Here is an 18,102-nt window from a genome sequence, read left to right as displayed (position 1 = left end):
ATCCTTGAGCAAGGGTTACTATCAATGGAATCCCCTCGGAAGTTGTTTTTAATTCTAACAGCACAAAGCAAAGATGTCTGCTGTCTCCATTGATCTTCGCCATGGTGATAGAACAATGAAACGGAGGTGGGCATCACTAGTTCATCAACTTATTATTTGTCAACGATATCCTGCTGACTCTCACTTTCTAACTTATATAAAGTTATGGTCGACTCTGGTGGAATTTCTGCCTACAAAATAATAGAAAGCCCTTATGTCCAAATTCAAACTTAACCTACAAAAAAATAGTGGTTGCTGTTTCCTGATACCAAGTTTTATTTACTTGGCCTTCCTTAACACCCAAATGGCAGCACAGTAAGCTTTGCTCCCTTTGAAATATTTTTTTAACTGGACATAACTATGTACCTCAGCTTACTATTCTCTCATCCAATTGGGCCTTTCCAAATATACACAGGTCAACCTTCTCCTTGCCCATAAAATACTTTCACTGCTATACCAGAGCTGAAATTCGCTTTGCCCTCTCTTCCATTAAACAAATGTTTTCCCTGCACTGTACCCAAACTCTCTTCCTCCATCAGATGTCATTTGTGATCCATCATCCTTCGAGATGAACTGTCTCCATTTGACAACATTTAAAGGTAGAATCTCATTATACAACATGTAGCTTAGGACATAAGGATGACACAAACATGAATGCTGAAGTCAACTAACCCAAAGGCCACTGGACTTTTATCATGTTATCCAGCATAGAATCTGAGTAATTACTCAACAAAGCCAATATCTAAGAACTTGGCTGTGGAAAAATCAACTGCAGAATCTGGTAGTAAATTGAATCGCCCCCCCCCCCCTACCCCCAAAAAAAATGATTTGGCATACTGTACATATGGGAAAAAAAACTTCATATTAACTACACAACAAAAATAGGTTAGGTTTACGTTTGAACCATATGGTTCCTTAAAGAAGAACAAGACCAGCAATAGAGAAGTGAAACATTAGTCCATTTTTCCCTCTACTCAGCTCTACGACCATCTAGGTCTTAATCCTCCATTATGCATTTCCATAGCAATTAGACTAGTCTGGTTGCTCCTTCAAAATTCCTACCTGCATTTCCCCCTCTCCCCAAGTACACATCATTAAAAAAAAAATGTAAAGTGAAGGACTGTCTCTACAGTGTAGCTGTCTGCTAAAATTGAATTACATGATAAATAAAATGTAAATTTGAATATCACACTGACCGGTTACTAGAACACGACACAAAGACTTCACAAAGCGATCACATTAGTTGCCTTCTCTGAAGCTATGTGAAACAACTCCATTTAACTTTCAAAAATCAATCATGCCTTAGAAATGTTTCTGTACATGGCCCCTTTTGATAACATCTGAGAAATAGCTAGACAAAATCTCTTGCCGGCTTTCCGACAAAATGTTGGCTCTGGGAAACATCTCATAAGTAAATGCCATTTCATCAATATATGTTCCTGAGAGATTGTACTGAAGCGCTATTTGTCTTGTACACAAGCTTCAATGGCCAGGTTTGCTGCATTGGGAACAGAGGCAGAATATAAAAGAGATGGGACCACGCAGAAATTTAGAGAAAGCCAATTACCTGAACAACAAAAACACTAATTCAGCTCTAAACAAGCATGGTAGAATAAGGCATAAATGGAGAGGACATAAAAATTATGGTGGAGAAATTAGATGAATAATTGAATAGTCTAAACAGAACTGCAAAAACAACTTTAGAAGTAAACATTTATTCCTGTTTAAACGCAGGTTGTATGGCTGCCCAAAAGAGAAACAGGGCACAATCTGTTGAAGATGAGGTGTATGGTTCACCTAGTGACAGATTTTGGGACCGTAAAATATGTCATTTTATTAAAAGTAAAATATTTTAATATCTAAATTTCAATCATAAACAAAACATTTCTATAAGAAAGTGGGGTTTCAAGTCTAGATTAAATTCCTAGGTGCCCTTAAAGTGAATCTGTGTGCCCCACAGTCTGCCATGTGAGAAACGTTGTACTACTCTTGAGATGTAGTCCAGATTATTATAACAGCTTGGTATTAGAAAGGTGTGCACTGTGCAAGCAATCACAAGAATGGCACCATCCCAAGCAGGACTTCTCAGGGAGGTACACCACTATGCTGGGAGTAGGTGGAGGGCAAGTGTTTTGTGAAAGGGCTTTTAGTTTTAAACTTTTTGTTTTCGTGGACAACAGTAACATTTAAAAAAAAAAAAAAAAAAAACGTTTTAAAATAAATAGAGGGCTAATAACGGGTTGGAAACCTACACAAGCATCCTCAACCCTTACTATTATACTGCATAGTGCCAACACAGGGTTAGCTTTTGCTGGAAAAGCCAGCATTTTCATGTCTCCCAACAACCTTAATGAGTTATGGCAAACCTTCAGTGCAGTTCCAAAAAGTCCTTGATCTGAAGCAGACCCAGCGCCAATTATGCAGCCCGCTTTCATCCATTCCCATAAAACACTTGCACTGCTGTACCAGATCTGAAACCTGCTTTGCTCTCTCTTCATTCAACAAAAGTTTCCCCTTCACTGTACCCAAGGCCTCTTAAATACCTGCATATTGGATATTTCACAGCCAACATCTCCCTCACGTATTGGACAGAACACCAGCTCAGCTGTCTGTCTGTGACAGACTACATACAGAAAAGCTTTGAGAACAAACTGATTGCGACATCTCAGATGCAGGGTAATTCAAAAACCCCTAAGAATTTCCTTAACAGGAAGAGTCTGCAATAAAAACTCAAACTTCTGGGTTGGTGAAACCAGGAAGATAACCTGAGCCTTCTGTAACATCTGTAGACTTGTGTGTAATACTTCCAATTCAAATGGAGAGGATGACGTTGGGCATTTACCAAAAAAGTTTCCTCTAGGAGCATGATGAAATTCTATCTTATAACCCCTGTTGACAACATCTTGATTACAATGATCCTGGATAGTGTGTTGATTCAAGATATAGTCATTGAGAAGTCTTCTTTAGCTCTGGAGGCTGTTTGGATGCACTGGCACAAACTTAATTAGTGTCCTGACCTTCCAGGCCTATAGATCCTTACTTCTTTGAAGTGCTGCAGAGATAAAGAGCAAGGAATAAATCTTGCCCTTCAATCTTGTGGCAAATGATGGGATTCACTCCCCCCCCCCTCCCTCCAGTGATCGTTATCACCAAAGAGTAAAGAACCTTTAATAACGGTAATAGTGCGCAAGCCACGTTACTTTTGAGAGTAACGCGGACAATTGGATATGCCCCATTGTGTCCATTTCTTCATGTTGATCAACTAGTATTACTACCTTATACTAAGAACCCCAATACATTGATAGTATTTTAATACTGTGCCCATTTCCCCCTTTTCTTTTTTTTACTTTATGCCTTTCTTGTTGTTCGAGTGAAGCCATGTGTTTTCAAGATAAAGAGGCTGATAGAGTGGGACATACACCAGTCACTGCTAGCGTGAAATTATGAGTACACACACAAATGACTGTATGCAGACTAATACAATTCTGGCAGTTACATCTATCTACGGCCAGAGAGGTGGAATGATGGAGGGAAGTAGTGTTCCAACATTGGCCGATTAAAGTAAAAGGTGTGTTTGCACAAAAGCGGCACAAGTAAACACGCATATGCGCCTGAAGACATTATCTTTTGCGCCTGCTGCAGGACAGGTGCAAGTACACGCCAAAGATGACTTGTCTATACCAGATACATCTCGATATCTGAACAACTCTGCATTAAAACAATATCTTTGTGGTTTTTTGTTGGGTTTTTTTGCCAACAACTCTGCATCAGCCCCAAAATGGCTCATCTGTAAGTATTGAAGCCTGGGAGTCAGTACAGTGTATTTTTTGTTAGATTGCCAATCAAAAGGAGAAGTGAGAATGTTCTGTCATGTGAGCAATACAATATATCCCTGAAAGATTGAAATTGTTTTAATGTGAAGGCGTAAGAAATGACGGGTTATCCCAAATAGGCGCAACAGGTGAAACAGCAGAAGGGTCAACTTTATATGCACTTATTCTGTTTTTCTGAAATCTGCAGCATCAATATTGGTAAATACCATTCAGAAGAGAACTACAATTGGCCTGTGTGCACAGTCAATCCTGGCCATAGCAACAGGCTCAAACGATGTAGAAGGGACCACATGTGGTCTAATTGGACAGGGATCCTATAGCTCAGAACAAGCTAGAGGAGTGGGGAGTGTGGACCATCTTCTTCACATCTGTGTTTGAATGCTAGTAAAAATGCATGTCAAACACTAATGTACCCAATTCACATTGAATATGCATTTTAGAAATTACTGATCAGTTTCAAAACTGCTGAAATGCGCCAAATCTACAGAACAAAAAGTTCAAAAGATGCTACTGCAAAAAAGATAAATACATTCTACATGGAACAATGATTTTTAGTATTCTATGCGTTTTACTCTAAGAAACAAAAAACCATGACAATTACTCTGTCACATTAACTACATGACACTCCGCTTAAAAATACAAAATCAATATATTTTATGAGAGGGTCTTTAATGATACATCCAACAAATTTCACGATACAAAGAAAGCGTGTTCATATTAACTATTTTTACTGTAAATACAAAATTAGATAAATTAATGGCGCTAAAGACTCCGTATGAATTTCCGAGATGAAAAAAAGAAAGTAAATATGAACTGCCACTTACATCTTGCAGAATAAGAATATTTACCAAAAGATTATTTGCTGGTTGTTTAACTTTTTGTTTTGGTTCTTCCTTCTTGAATTTGGACTATACCGCCATTAGTTTGCTAAAAATACTATAAATTAAATAGAGACAGAGTTGTGTGGGTGTAACTCATGGACTGAGCAGGCTACAATTGTTTTAGGCGCACACTGTTTCAAGTCTACTTTTGTTATACAAAACTATTTTTGCCAACACTAGTACACAATCAAATTTATTTTCCTGGGGTAAATTTTCTCGAGTTAAAAACAATATTTTATTTGCAATTAGACGCTTTGTGCCAATGTTGCCACATCCACGCCTATAACTATAATAATTCAATAGCTCAGGTTTCCATTTTTCAGTCGTCACCGATTCCTAGTCATTTGATAGGCTGTATTCTCACAAATACAGATAACAAAATGACTGCCTCCAAGGTGTGTTGGCAACCAGTACACATTATTGTTTTTACTTTTCATATTGCTACCTTTGTGAAGAAGTTTGGTCTAGTACAAAGAAAGAGCACAGTTGAATATATAAAAAAAAAATGTGATTCTAAGAGAGTATAATGACATTCTAATTGATGGCTGTGACTTAAGAGCATACTCCGCTACCAACAACCACATTAAGCAGTGAGTTATCTGGCCTCTTCTCAACCAACGCTTTCGTGTGAAGAAAAAAAATTATCTATTACTTTCCCAGTCACTGCATGGTGTCAGAGAAGAATTAGTGTATTTGTAGCTTGAGGACATGATTAGTCTGGATCGCTAAACAAGGAGGTTTTAATCAAAGTCATAAATTCCAAAAGAGGTCTCACAGCGTACAGGCACTTGTTACGGGCCACATCCCAACGAGCAGCACTCAGATTAAAAAAGAAAAACATGTTTGCTAGCTATACTTACAGTCCAACTGGCACAAACGGTTGTCTTGGGAATATGCATTCCAGACAACTAAAGAATAGAAGACTGACGGAAGCTAAGAATTTCCTGCGACACTGAGCAAAATGATTGGGGAGCAAGCAAAATATATTCCCTCTGCAACGTAACATCTTTAAACAACTTTGCTGGTCTACTTTTAGCACAGATCTACAAACTCAACTATAAGAAATACAATTTGAGCAACACTTAAACGTGCGACAGAAGTTGGAGATTTTCATCCTTAAATAGATGTGCAATTTATCTATTCATGGTGATGTTCACAGTTAAACACAATCAACGTATGCAATTACCAAATATATTCCCTGCATTTCAATAACATTGAAGTGCTTTCTTACAGTGCAGTATATGAAGGATAATAGAACAAAATAGCAACAATGCCATCTGCAGTCCGTAAGGCAGCACTAGATTCCACTGAAATAATGTGGATAGATTCATGCATTAATAATGCAACAAAATAACTGTAGCAAAGCTATTCCTTACAATGTTTGGAAAATATTTCTATATTTACATGAATGTTTGAAACATGGATATCACCACTTACACGTGACCCCAGCACATTACATGCTGCTGAGTTGTTGGTTGAGCCAATATCCATTTAGAAGAATGCAGCCTATCCATTCACTAAGGGGTCTTTGTGGCTGGTTACAAATGATTATGGCCACAAGATTGGTTCTAGGGCTTGGTCTCAATGGAAGTTATGATATTTCTCCACCTAAAGGATGGCATACATTAATAGCTATTAAGAGGTGGTTTACCATCATGTGCACATTGCTGTGGTCAGTCTTGAGAACTTTGCTCATATTTAGTGGATAGAGATCGGGATCTTTATCTACAATATCAAAAAGTAAAATGCACGGAATGAGGATTGACCCATGAGGGGGTGGTTGGGAAGAAATGGAAGTGGGGAGAACACTTTTATATAAAAAGATATAAAACTCAAGGATGACAATATTCAAATACATAAAATATGAATTATTCACGTGAAAGTTTGATTGACTGGCTTCAGGGGACTGTCTAAACTCACAAGTGCCCCAACTAGTGTAATCAACTTTCTCATAAGACAATGGCTTGTTCACCACTTTGAGCCTTTCGCTAATGGATGTTGTCCTAGGCAAGACGGAGGCTCCTAATCAAAGCGGAGTAACGTACCACTTGTAAATCTGGATAAGCAAGTTGAAATAACAAAACCTTTGTATGATTCATGGATCATATGGGGGTTCAACTCAAGTATTTTTATATATATATATATATATATATATATATATATATATATATATATATATATATATATATATATATATATTTGTTTTTTAATAGATCAAAAGTACCAGGTTCCAGGATTCTGCTATACTCGGGCAATACCACCATATGTGATGCATAGTGCCCAAGTCATTATATAGTTACCAACACTGAGAAGAGTATTTATGAAACATTGCATAACTGGACAAGGGCCCTGTACCATACAGACAACAGGTTGCAGTTCCATTTCTGTGTGCTGGAACTGATAAATAATACCTGTGTCAACATGATAATACAGTCCATACAATAAAAGCAAAATAAAAATCAATTAAGAAAGTCCAGGAGAAATATTATAAAGCTATTCAAAAATCATTAACTCATCAAATATTGGAAAGGTTTAGGCAAAGATAACATGAACGACTGAATTCGGTAAACCTCCATTTCTTTAATAATAAAATGCTATAGGTTTCTCTAACGCCACTCAAACCTTTCAAATATGAACTATTCAAAAGGAGCCTTTCTAGCAATGGGCCAGCTGATGACAGGGTAAAGGCTTTGATATCTAAAGTTGGTGGGGGGGGAAGCATAACCCAGTTATAGGATGAAGAGGCAAAGTAGTTGTAGTAGTATTTGATTGTATCCCATGCCTGCAAACACTCTGTGCACAGTGGCTAAGTGGTTAGCACTTCTGCCTCACAGTGCTGGGGTCATGAGTTCAATTCCCGACCATGGCCTTATCTGTGTGGAGTTTGTATGGGTTTCCTCCGGGTGCTCCAGTTTCCTCCCACACTCCAAAAACATACTATTAGGTTAATTGGCTGCTATCAAAATTGACCCTAGTCTCTCTCTCTCTCTTTGTCTGTCTGTATGTATGTTAGGGAATTTAGACCGTAAGCTCCAATGGGGCAGGGACTGATGTGAACAAGTTCTCTGTACACTGTACTGCGGAATCAGTGGCGCTATATAAATAAATGGTGATGATAATGGGGACATCACTTAAGCTAAACATCAGCCATGTCTAGGCACCGAGATTGCTTGCCTACAGGGCTTTACTACAAAGGTGGAGCTTTAATGGAACCAGCGGTCGTACTACAACATTTCTGTGAAAGTAAAATGACTCCTCATATTTACACATACACAATTTCTCTGCAATTGTAAATGTAGACTACATACAGGATGTATCCACACAAGCACAAACATGTAAAATGTAAATAAACAATTTCTCCACACAGTAGTTACAGCTACATAATATCCATTATTATTTCCATTAGTACATATATTACAAGCAGATTATTATGGAAGCTGTTAGTAAAGGCTAACATTTCACATATATTAAAAGCTGCTGCACATACATGGGGGTAATTAATAAAATTCCACATAGAGTGCTATTTATATGAGCAGATGGCCACACATAATGCACATTTATTGAGTTCAATTCCCAATCATGGCCTTATCTGTGTGAAGTCTGTATGTTCTCCACGTGTTTGCATGGGTTTCCTCCGGGTGCTCCGGTTTCCTCCCACACTCTAAAAACATACTGGTAGGTTAATTGGTTGCTATCAAATTGACCCTGGTCTTTCTCCGTCTGTTTTGTGTATGTTAGGGAATTTAGACCAACGGGGCAGGGACTGATGTGAGTTCTCTGTACAGCACTGCGAAGTTAGTAGCACTATATAAATTGCTGATTATGATAATGTTACATTTGAAATGTTGGTGCTATTTTTATACTGTACAGTAGATGGCGCTGGCTATTCCTTTTTCTGGTGGTGAAATTACGGATGTCTGGCTTCCTACTTAGAGCATGCTGTTGTCTGACTTAGCTGACGTAGCTTGCTCCAGAGCTTGAACATCCCATTCGCCCTACCTTAACTCAGAACCACTTTGATTTTTTTTTTGGGGAAGAACAATCTCGGGCATAGAAAAGTGCAAAATTTGGAAGAGCACCTGGATTTTTAGAAGGCATCATAGATGCCTGTACAGGGAATTTATTGCAATCCCTGGATGGAACCCATAGTTTCTGCTTCTGGTTGTGAATCCAATAAAAAGACGTCCGTTAGGAGACATGACCTCAATATTTTTTTTGCGTTCCGGAAGCTCTAGACTCCCATTTCATTGAGGTCTCCTCGAGACTGTGCATTTGAGTTTATTTCCCTTGCTCAGTAATACAAAACAAACAAAAAAAAGAGGTAATATAATGGAGAAATCAATAATAATAAAAACAACCTAGGGAAGATGTTCATCAGAACAGACTCTGAAATCGATGGGGTACTGTCAAGTCAGTTTAGTCTCCGAGATGATCATTGGATGTAACAGGCCAATCCTTACTGCAATGCTAACTTAATGAAAATGTTTGTTTTCTGGATTGGCAGAAAGGGGAAAGCTGAATTTAAATATTGAAATTCTGTCTCTTTAAATCTGAAGCTTTACACCAGCACTTCATGGGATGTCTCCTACAGTAAGTTGGCCTAGGAGACACACCGCACCTTTCAGCTATATAACTGCACAATATGCGACATGTGGAATGTGAAGCAGAGAATGTGATGTGTGGTAAATTGGACTAGGAAGGCTACCTAGTATGCAGAACACAATTTACACAACTATTTACATCAGGTCAGAATGTCCAGACTTAAAGTGCCCACGTATAATGCAATTCCAAATGCTAATTAGTGATTTAGCCTATTTTTTAGATTTAATTGGTTGATGAAAGCGATCAGACAGGTCATTCCCACAACATTAATTGTGGCCAATAGGATCATGCTGTTCAGCCTGAGAGCAAAACGCTAAGATCTTTCCAGACCGGCAACGCACATATACCTTTTTCTTGCAGCACAAAACTTGGAACCAAGACTTGGGAATTATTATTCAGTGCTTGACAATTTTTTAGAATCTAGCCTAAAAATTAGTGAGAGCAGCAAATTTTAAAACATGTTTATTGTGTATCCGCTAATAAATAATGGGCCATACACATAGCCCCATTCTCACAGACATTACACCTCTTTCAAATCGCACCATAGCCCTTCTCTATCCCTTTCATCACAACCCTCTTCCCCCAAGTGCATTCCCTATGTTTCCACTCACTGCTCAATCCCATTCACCCCAATCCTCAGCATCTTCATTGGCCCACTCAATCCCCTTCAACCTCCTCCTAGTCTCCTTATAAACATGACCTCAGTACATGAACATCAGTAGCTCCCCTCCACTCTGCATTAATATTAGCCCTCCTTTATAAACCGGCTATCTTATCCTTTACTTCCTCTGTCATCAACATCTTCCTTTATTACCATGCTGGCTCCACACCCACCACCACGCTGCTCCTCCACATCTACTTGGAGTGGAACTGATTATACACCAGTTTTCTCCTCGGAGTACAAACATGTTGCAGCCTTCCTTGCATGAGCCAGCTTAATCAGAGAGGAACCGATATGCCATTTCACAGTAACCCCAGATACTGCACGTCTACTACTTAACGCACAAAAGTACTCATTCCACAAAACAAATACATGTTAGTCAACACTTTTAGGGACATAACAGGAGTGATAAAGAAGTTTACACTTACCATATAGGACATTCTAAATTCTTCTGCATTACAGACAGCACACTGTGAATGTCTTCAACATCCTGCGCAGCACAGGTCATTTTCTACTCTCACCTGAAATGAAGATTCACCATTACTAATTCTCATACTACTATAGTTTAATGACATCATTAAAGTGGACCAATCACGTAACTACAAATACGTCTTCGATAGCTCGGCGGACAACAGACAGTGTGAACATGTACTACACAGGAGCAGGCTCACTGTACTTCTGAGAAACTGTCAGTGATATCATTAGACTCTAGGAAGTATTGCAGCTTTCAAGACAGACTTCTTATTGCCTTTGAGGGATCATATGAAGGTATCATAACAGGATATTCAGTCTACACAAACAGCTAATTTAAATAATACCAAAAGCATTATTGCTTAAAATGTCAGACAAGGAAGGAGGGGGTACAGTTTTATTTTTTCTTTTATCCAGAACGCTATATAGAGTTTGTATGTACTCCCAGTGCATGTACTCCAAAATCATAAAGCTAGGTAAACTGGCTGCTGACTAAAATGGTCCATAGTTAGTGTGTGTGTATGAAATTTAGACTGTAAGCTCAAATGCAGGGCCGTAACTAGAGCTGTGCGACAGGGGCGACCGCCCAGGGCGCAACGGTGAAGGGGGGCGCAATTTAGGAATATTTTAGGTACATTTGGTTAAAATTGAGGGCTAGGGGGGGGCGGCATTTGTCTTTCTCACCCCAGGTGCTAGAATTCTAAGTTACGGCTCTGCTCAAATGGAACACGGACTGATGTGAGTGACAAATATTCTCAGTAGAATGGTGTGTAATATGGTGGCGCTATATAAACAATAATTATAAATAAATTTGTTCTAGTAATAGTTTATCATTTTTAGGCTAGTGCTGAGGCTGACCATTAACAATACATTTTTAAAAATGGCATGATAAGCCCACTTTATAAATGTCAATCCAGCATCTAACTAAGCACAGAAAATATGTAGTTCTCTTTCCCAAAATTAAACCTGCAGAGATGGATATTCACAGGTGTTTTTTTTGTGAAAAAAAAAAAAATATATATATATATATATATATATATATACACACACACACACACACACACACACTTGCATGAGACTTCCAGTGCTAACTCTTAAGCCTGTGTGTACAGTCAGCATGTTCTTCATAGAGGTCAACTACCCTATTTGTCGTTCCATTTAAAATAGCATTAGTTTTGAACCCTTAGTATACAACACTAACCAGTGGTAGAACTACCATTGGGGCCCATGAAGATAATGTGACCCGCTGTACGGCAGATGCAGAGGGTCGGAACTAGTAAACTGTGGGTCCCCGGTTACCTCCTCCCTACATCGGGGCCCCACAGCTAGCTCACTAGTTTCACCTCTGATACTAATAAAAATTTTTTAATTAAACCATGCCTAGAAACCAGAAGAGAGCTGTATTCTTCTGAACCAAAACACACCACAGCAGTAATGGGCATCAAGCGCACCCCACCCCGATTAGCTTGTAACATTCATTTAAAATGCCTACTGATGTCATTATAGATATGCCTCTTTTTTTGATGAAATGCATTGTTTGTTAGAGATTGAGGGCAATGTGCAGGCTTTTTTGCACATTACAGAGCAACCAATGCTATCACTGCAGCAGTCAATAGGAAACATGGATTCCCCATCACAAAAGCACTTCAGCTGTGAGAACACTTCTCATACTACAGTGTTTTTCAGTCACTGCAAGTCACTATGGGGGCTCCAGAAGGTTGTATTCTGGCTACGAACGTTTCTCATTCTACACTGCAGAACAGGTATAGTGCAATGAGAGATATATTAGTATTGCATTATGTAGCTGGAGAAATGAGCCCCAAGTGTATATGGTCTTCCTGCAAAATAGCCTTTCCTTGGCTGTGTATCGATGTGACGTATAAGACTAACTGCACTGGGGGTATATACAGTATTACAGGAAGATGCTGTATAACTATCCTATTGTGAGCAGTAGTATGCGCCATGTCCCTGCACATTGCACATCTAGCTAGGTGCACGATACCCCGCTCACTGCAACGTTTGGAACGGCTGCAATAATGAGCACAGCACTACTGACTTCCGGACCCCACCGGCAGAACAACCCCCAGAAATACCTGGTGCCCGATCCCGCTCTTTCAACTCGCGCGCGCTTATTCTGCCCTCACTGCCTCCATACTAGATGCTCCGCCCCCCGCCTCCTGTTTCCATAGCAACAGCAAAGATCTGGCTGCATCTCTACCCAATAGTAGCCAACCCCTGGTTTACCGTGACTTCCTGATGAAACGTCCTGTACGTACGGACCACGTCTCCATATCCCTCGCATGACGTGGAACGCAAACCTATGCAAATAGCAGAGATACGTAAGCGTCATTTTGCCGTCTGTTTCCCTGGAGACATTTTTAAGGAGTTTTTAAATTATCAATGTGCTTATTTTTTTAGTTTATTTCCTGGAACATTTTACTTATGCGTCTGTGGATGGGAGCACATCACGTGGGGTAGTGACTAGAGGCAACTTTCATGATGTGTCCACTGAGTGTAGCCACAATGTGATATTTTGCATTTTAAATAAGAGCAGGGGATGAGACTGGATGGTGACAGTGAAATTCAGTTTCAATATACAAAAAAGTGAAACTGCTCTTCGGCTTATGTACACTGGGTCATAAGATGTGTTGTTGTCTGTACCAATATTTTTTCTCATTTTTATTTACTTGTTTGATTGTTTATCTAAGCAGTGTGGATTGTTCAATATAACTGATCTGCTGTATGTACTCTGCAACCACTGCTATGTTTGTAATATGCTTTTCTAAAAAATTCAATAAAAACCTTTTGAGTTAAAAAAAAAAAAAAAAAGTGAAACTGCCCTGTGCAGTTGGTCAATATAGAAAAGTAGAGAAAGTCCTGAACGGATAAAAAAAAATCGAAGTACAAATCTTTAACAGCTGGGACACTTCATGGAAATTGGATATTTGGCAATTGTGAATGTGAATATGTGTATGTCCTGCAGCAGTGCTTAGACATTATTATCACATCGTTGTTTGGACAGTATTGAAAACTAGGGAAATTTTACAACTGCAGCAAGCACTGTGTCTGTAAATCCAGGACAGCTAGTAACTATGTCTTCACTTCACCCTCAACAAACCAATAGAGTACTCCTTCACATTATGGAGTATACATCAATCTTATCATCTGTAAAACGCCAGAAGTTGGTCTGCAGTGCTGTGTTAGCAGGGCCGTAACCAGGGCTGTGCGATAGGGGCGACTGCTCAGGGTGCAACGCTGAAGGGGGGTGCAGTTTAGGAATATTTTAGGTTCATTTGGCTAAAATTGAGGGCTAGGGGGCGGCATTTGTATTTCTCGCCCTAGGCGCTAGAATTCTACGTTACGGCTCTGTGTGCTAGCTTATGTGTTTTATTCATTACCTAGTTGAAGTGGAACAAAAAACTGAAAAATGTATTTCAACTTGTGGAGGAGGCTGAACTGTAATTTCTTAGCTTTCAAGGAAAGTCAGAACAGCTCTTTCTACCCAGGAAAGCATTCAGAAGTGGTGTACTGAAGTGTTCTATATTCACATGAAATGAATGTTAATAAGCAAAAAATACTCTCATAGAAAATGAAACATCAGAAAACATATTTTTTATCATATAATTTTTCTTTCAAATCTATACATCAAAACAAAACTTTTAATAATCCCTACTTGAGGAGACTGCTGTATGTATTTGGAATCAATGAACCTTGCCATATAAAAAGTGTCACTCAGTTTTACAATGAAGGCAGTATAAGTGGCGTTACGTTATGACATACCACCGTACACCCCCCGCCCCACTTCGACCACTGATTATTATGACAAATTTAGGACTTAAAATCTGCATTCTTAGTAAACATTAACTTATCAATCAAATAAGATAAAGATAAGGTAATGAGAACTGCATATTATAGATAGAGATTATAAGAGAATTTGATCAGTATAGTTGGTCAGACATAAATAGCCTATTAACACTACAACATGGGAGGTATATCCTGCCCCCCTTGTCATACAACAAATTATAATTTTACTAAAAACTGTGGCTCCTATGAGAGAACTAAAAATAAAGCAAAGAAATGAGAAACAAGACACTAATTGTGTGAAAATTGCAAAGGGCAGAAATATGGTTTAGGGTCATTTTCTATTTAGGATTTTTGCTTTTTGCTTGTTTTTCACGAGTGAACAGAAGTTTAAAAGCAGATATATTTATTTATCACACTTACTACTTTCCCGAGTTTCTAGGAGACTCCCAAATTTCGAGGCCCACCCTCCTGGATTTCTACTAGGGAAGTGAAACAGAGAGTCACAACAATGAAGAAGGTCGTCAGGAAAAGAGAAGCACCTCAAGAAAATTGAATCAGTAGAAAGCAAAATTATCCAGAGCTGGACAATTTCAAGGAGCGTAATAAAAAACAATTTACACAGATATAAGCTATAACAAACTCAGCCTTGAAAAAATACTTTAGTTTACTATTACATAACCATTAAAATATATATTAATTTCATATCTTGAAATAATTCTCATAGAAAATATTTCAGTTATGCAAGTACACAATATAATAAAAAAGCCTTATTCACATATAATGTTTATCCTGTTTCCATGGAATATTAAATTAGTGTCTGTCAAAGCATCTTGGAAGATAAATCAGGAACCTCATATAATTATACTTCTCCACTGCTCAATTAGGTCAGAGAAAGGACTACACCAGTGATGGGCAACCTGATACACTTGGGGGACGAATGGTGTGGCCCTCTAACTTTTAAACATGCCGCACATTACCCTTTTCGTCAGTAATAAGTTAAAACAATAAATGTAATCAAAGAAAGAGACACATATCTGTAATAACATTAGGAGGCATTTTAAATAAGTGTTACACGCTATAACAAACATACCTGACAATAAAGCAGGAAGGAGCTGGGGGCGACAGGTGAAGGCTCAGAGGACTGCATGAGGCCCTAGAGCCACCTGTTGCCTATCTATGGACTACACAAACAGCCCTCGGTGTAATCACTATGTAGCCATTGTACTCAGGACTTTGTTTAATCACTATTTAACTTTATAGCACATAGTATTATAATATAAAAACATGAACATATATAATAATATTCTATAAAGCATAATAACATTTAAGAAAAAGATACTCCATTGAAAGTTCTGTGGTGCCATGGAGGCTTATTACACAAAGATCAATAAGAAGTCACAACGAGGAGAATGGACAGAGTCCGGTAGTAAGGGGATTCAGTGAGGTCTACCGCTAGCCACTCCCCATAGTAGGTTGGCTACTTCCCCTCTGATGGCACCAACTATCACTCCCACCAAGATGGGGTAGCACCGGTGTGCCCCCTCACCCAGGGCACTAAAATATCACAGCATTGCCCAGCTGGGGGCAGGACTTTAATGACGCAAGTTACATTGCCACATCCCATGCACTTGCCTTTTGGATTTCCCCTCTGGGATCCCCCAGAAGGGAGGTCACAAAAGTAGGCAACCATGTTATTTATTAACCTTTGCTTTATTAGTACTAACATATGATGCAATGCAATACAAAGAATTTTGAATCATTAACAACAATCCTTGCCCCACTGGAGCTTAGGCTGGGTACACACCACAGAAAATGTCTCCCGATGCGATACCGTTAACGAATTTACCAACAACTGAAAGTCCTACTCAGCATGCCTATTCATGTGTACACACTATACATGTTTTACAAGATTTACCTTCACATCTGTGCCCTTCATCTGTCATAACCTTAGGCTGAAAAGATGGTGACTCTGTAAACTCTATGGAGATCTGCCTACACTGCTGTTCATTAGTGCATACACACTTCTTGCCCGACATTGTTCCATCATTTATAGAGATTTTTAGTCCATTTATAAAATCAAATCAAACGATACAATGTGCTTTGGAACAATAAAACTAATTGTGGGAGCGTAAATACTAATGCAATATCGGACCTAACTGACGTTTGTTGTGTGACTGGCACGAAAATCGGGTGAAAAACCTGTAGTGTGTACCCAGCCTTATAGTCTAGAGTCTCTACCACATAAACACTAACATTAACATACTAATAAAATTGTAAGAGTAACAATTTTCACCCATTTGGCTCAGACCTGATGATTACACTACCACTTGAGTACAGTAGATGCATACAGTCACCAGGAGAAATTATGCTGCTGTCTGCAGTAATTTTAGAGTGGTTTTCTTGTGTCCTGTAAACTGCAATTATTTGTCTGAAGCAGCCCTTAGTGTTAAAAATGCATGTAACTCCGTTGATTCACTCAGCTCAGTCTTCAGGAGTTGTAAAATAAGGGGCCTATTTATCAATCAAATTTTTAATTACAATCTCCCGAAAACATCAGTTTTCAGGGGATAGCCGCATTTTTAAGTATTGTGTTATTTTATGACTAGGGTATTGCCGCAGATATCAAATCAAAGATTTTCGGAAGAAGTGCCGATGGCATTAAAGCCTATAGGGGCACATTTATCAATGTTCGCATAAAGTGAAAAATAGTTTTCAATCCTTATCGCATTGATAAGGATTAAACTATTTCTCAAATTTATGAAGAACGCAACACAGAAACAGCAGTTCCGATAAACTGCTGTTTCTGGGATAAAAAAAATACCACGCCTCTTTGTAATGCGCTGTTTCCGGATCTCCTTGTTATCTTCTTTCTTGCTCTTCATACTGCAATTGCGCATGTGCAGTTCGAAGACCTGGGCATGCGCACAAACATCTCAGCAGAGAGAGAGAGAGAGAGAAGTGTGTGACAGGGAGGGATGATGTGATCCCTCCACACCTGCGCTGTCCAGCTCTGCTCTTCGGAGCAGAGCTGACAGCAGTCAAATCGTTCAATTATGATACCCCAAAAAAATTTTGCCGGGACTTGTTAGATTGCGAGAGGGTGCAGTCACCACACTATTGAATGGTGACTGCTCCCAAAAAGAAAACAAAATGCAAAGCAGCAGATATCCACAATATCTGCTGCGTTGCACTGTTCATAAATATGCGGGACACTCCAACTTGCGTTGGAGTTACGGTAAGTGAGTGAAAGTTTGCTAGCACTACATCTTAAATATGCCCCATGGGGAGAACATTGCTGCGGTAGAGGGTACTACGGATCCCTCACCGCCTCTCACCTGCTCTCTCCTGAGGTCACTGCGATACTGACCACAGAAAGAGATAGGACATAGCTTGTGTGTTCGCCAGGACAGAACACTTTTAATAAATACTCCCAATCTTTCATTCCTTATCATTGCAATAAGGCATGAAAATGATCGTGGCAAAAAAAGTGGTATATAATAAATATGCCCCAGAAGTAAACCATTATCTCGCTGTATAAAGAAGTCAGGCATGGAATAATATTTTTTTGTTTTCAGTAATGCAGAACTCACACATTAGGTCATAACTCAGCAAAACCAAATGTTAGCCATGGTCTAATGTCAGCAAGGCCACCATGAGAATAGAACCAGGTGAGTGATACGTGGATGACGATGTACATGTCACAGCTGACACTATGCCGTGGGCTATTGAAGAGGTCACGCCCACTTGTTTACAGGAACGAAAAGGGACGGGCACCACTGTCTAGCCTACCCTGCCTATCGTCCTATCACCC

At 39.1% G+C, this 18,102-nt stretch overlaps 1 protein-coding gene across 2 annotated transcripts in view; it reads right to left on the bottom strand.

The window, feature by feature from the left end:
* BRCA1 (BRCA1 DNA repair associated) overlaps positions 1-14,803 on the bottom strand; it is a 102,751-nt gene extending 87,948 nt beyond the window's left edge. Inside the window, exons 1-2 of one of the 2 annotated variants that reach the window (XM_075177416.1) lie at positions 14,712-14,803; positions 10,445-10,537 (exon numbers count right to left, since the gene is read on the bottom strand). In XM_075177416.1, the coding sequence (XP_075033517.1) occupies positions 10,445-10,524 (80 nt within the window). In that variant the 5' untranslated portion in view covers positions 10,525-10,537; positions 14,712-14,803. Of the gene's footprint in view, positions 1-10,444; positions 10,538-12,580; positions 12,676-14,711 lie in introns of those variants that run through there. The other variant, XM_075177415.1, reaches the window with a different exon arrangement.
* Between the last annotated feature and the right edge of the window lie 3,299 nt (positions 14,804-18,102).

Source organism: Mixophyes fleayi, chromosome 6 (assembly GCF_038048845.1).
Source record: "Mixophyes fleayi isolate aMixFle1 chromosome 6, aMixFle1.hap1, whole genome shotgun sequence".
In the NCBI taxonomy this organism is placed as follows: Eukaryota; Metazoa; Chordata; class Amphibia; order Anura; family Limnodynastidae; genus Mixophyes; species Mixophyes fleayi.
The sequence above is the reverse complement of the archived record's forward strand: the minus strand, read 5'-3'. Positions and strand labels throughout refer to the sequence as shown.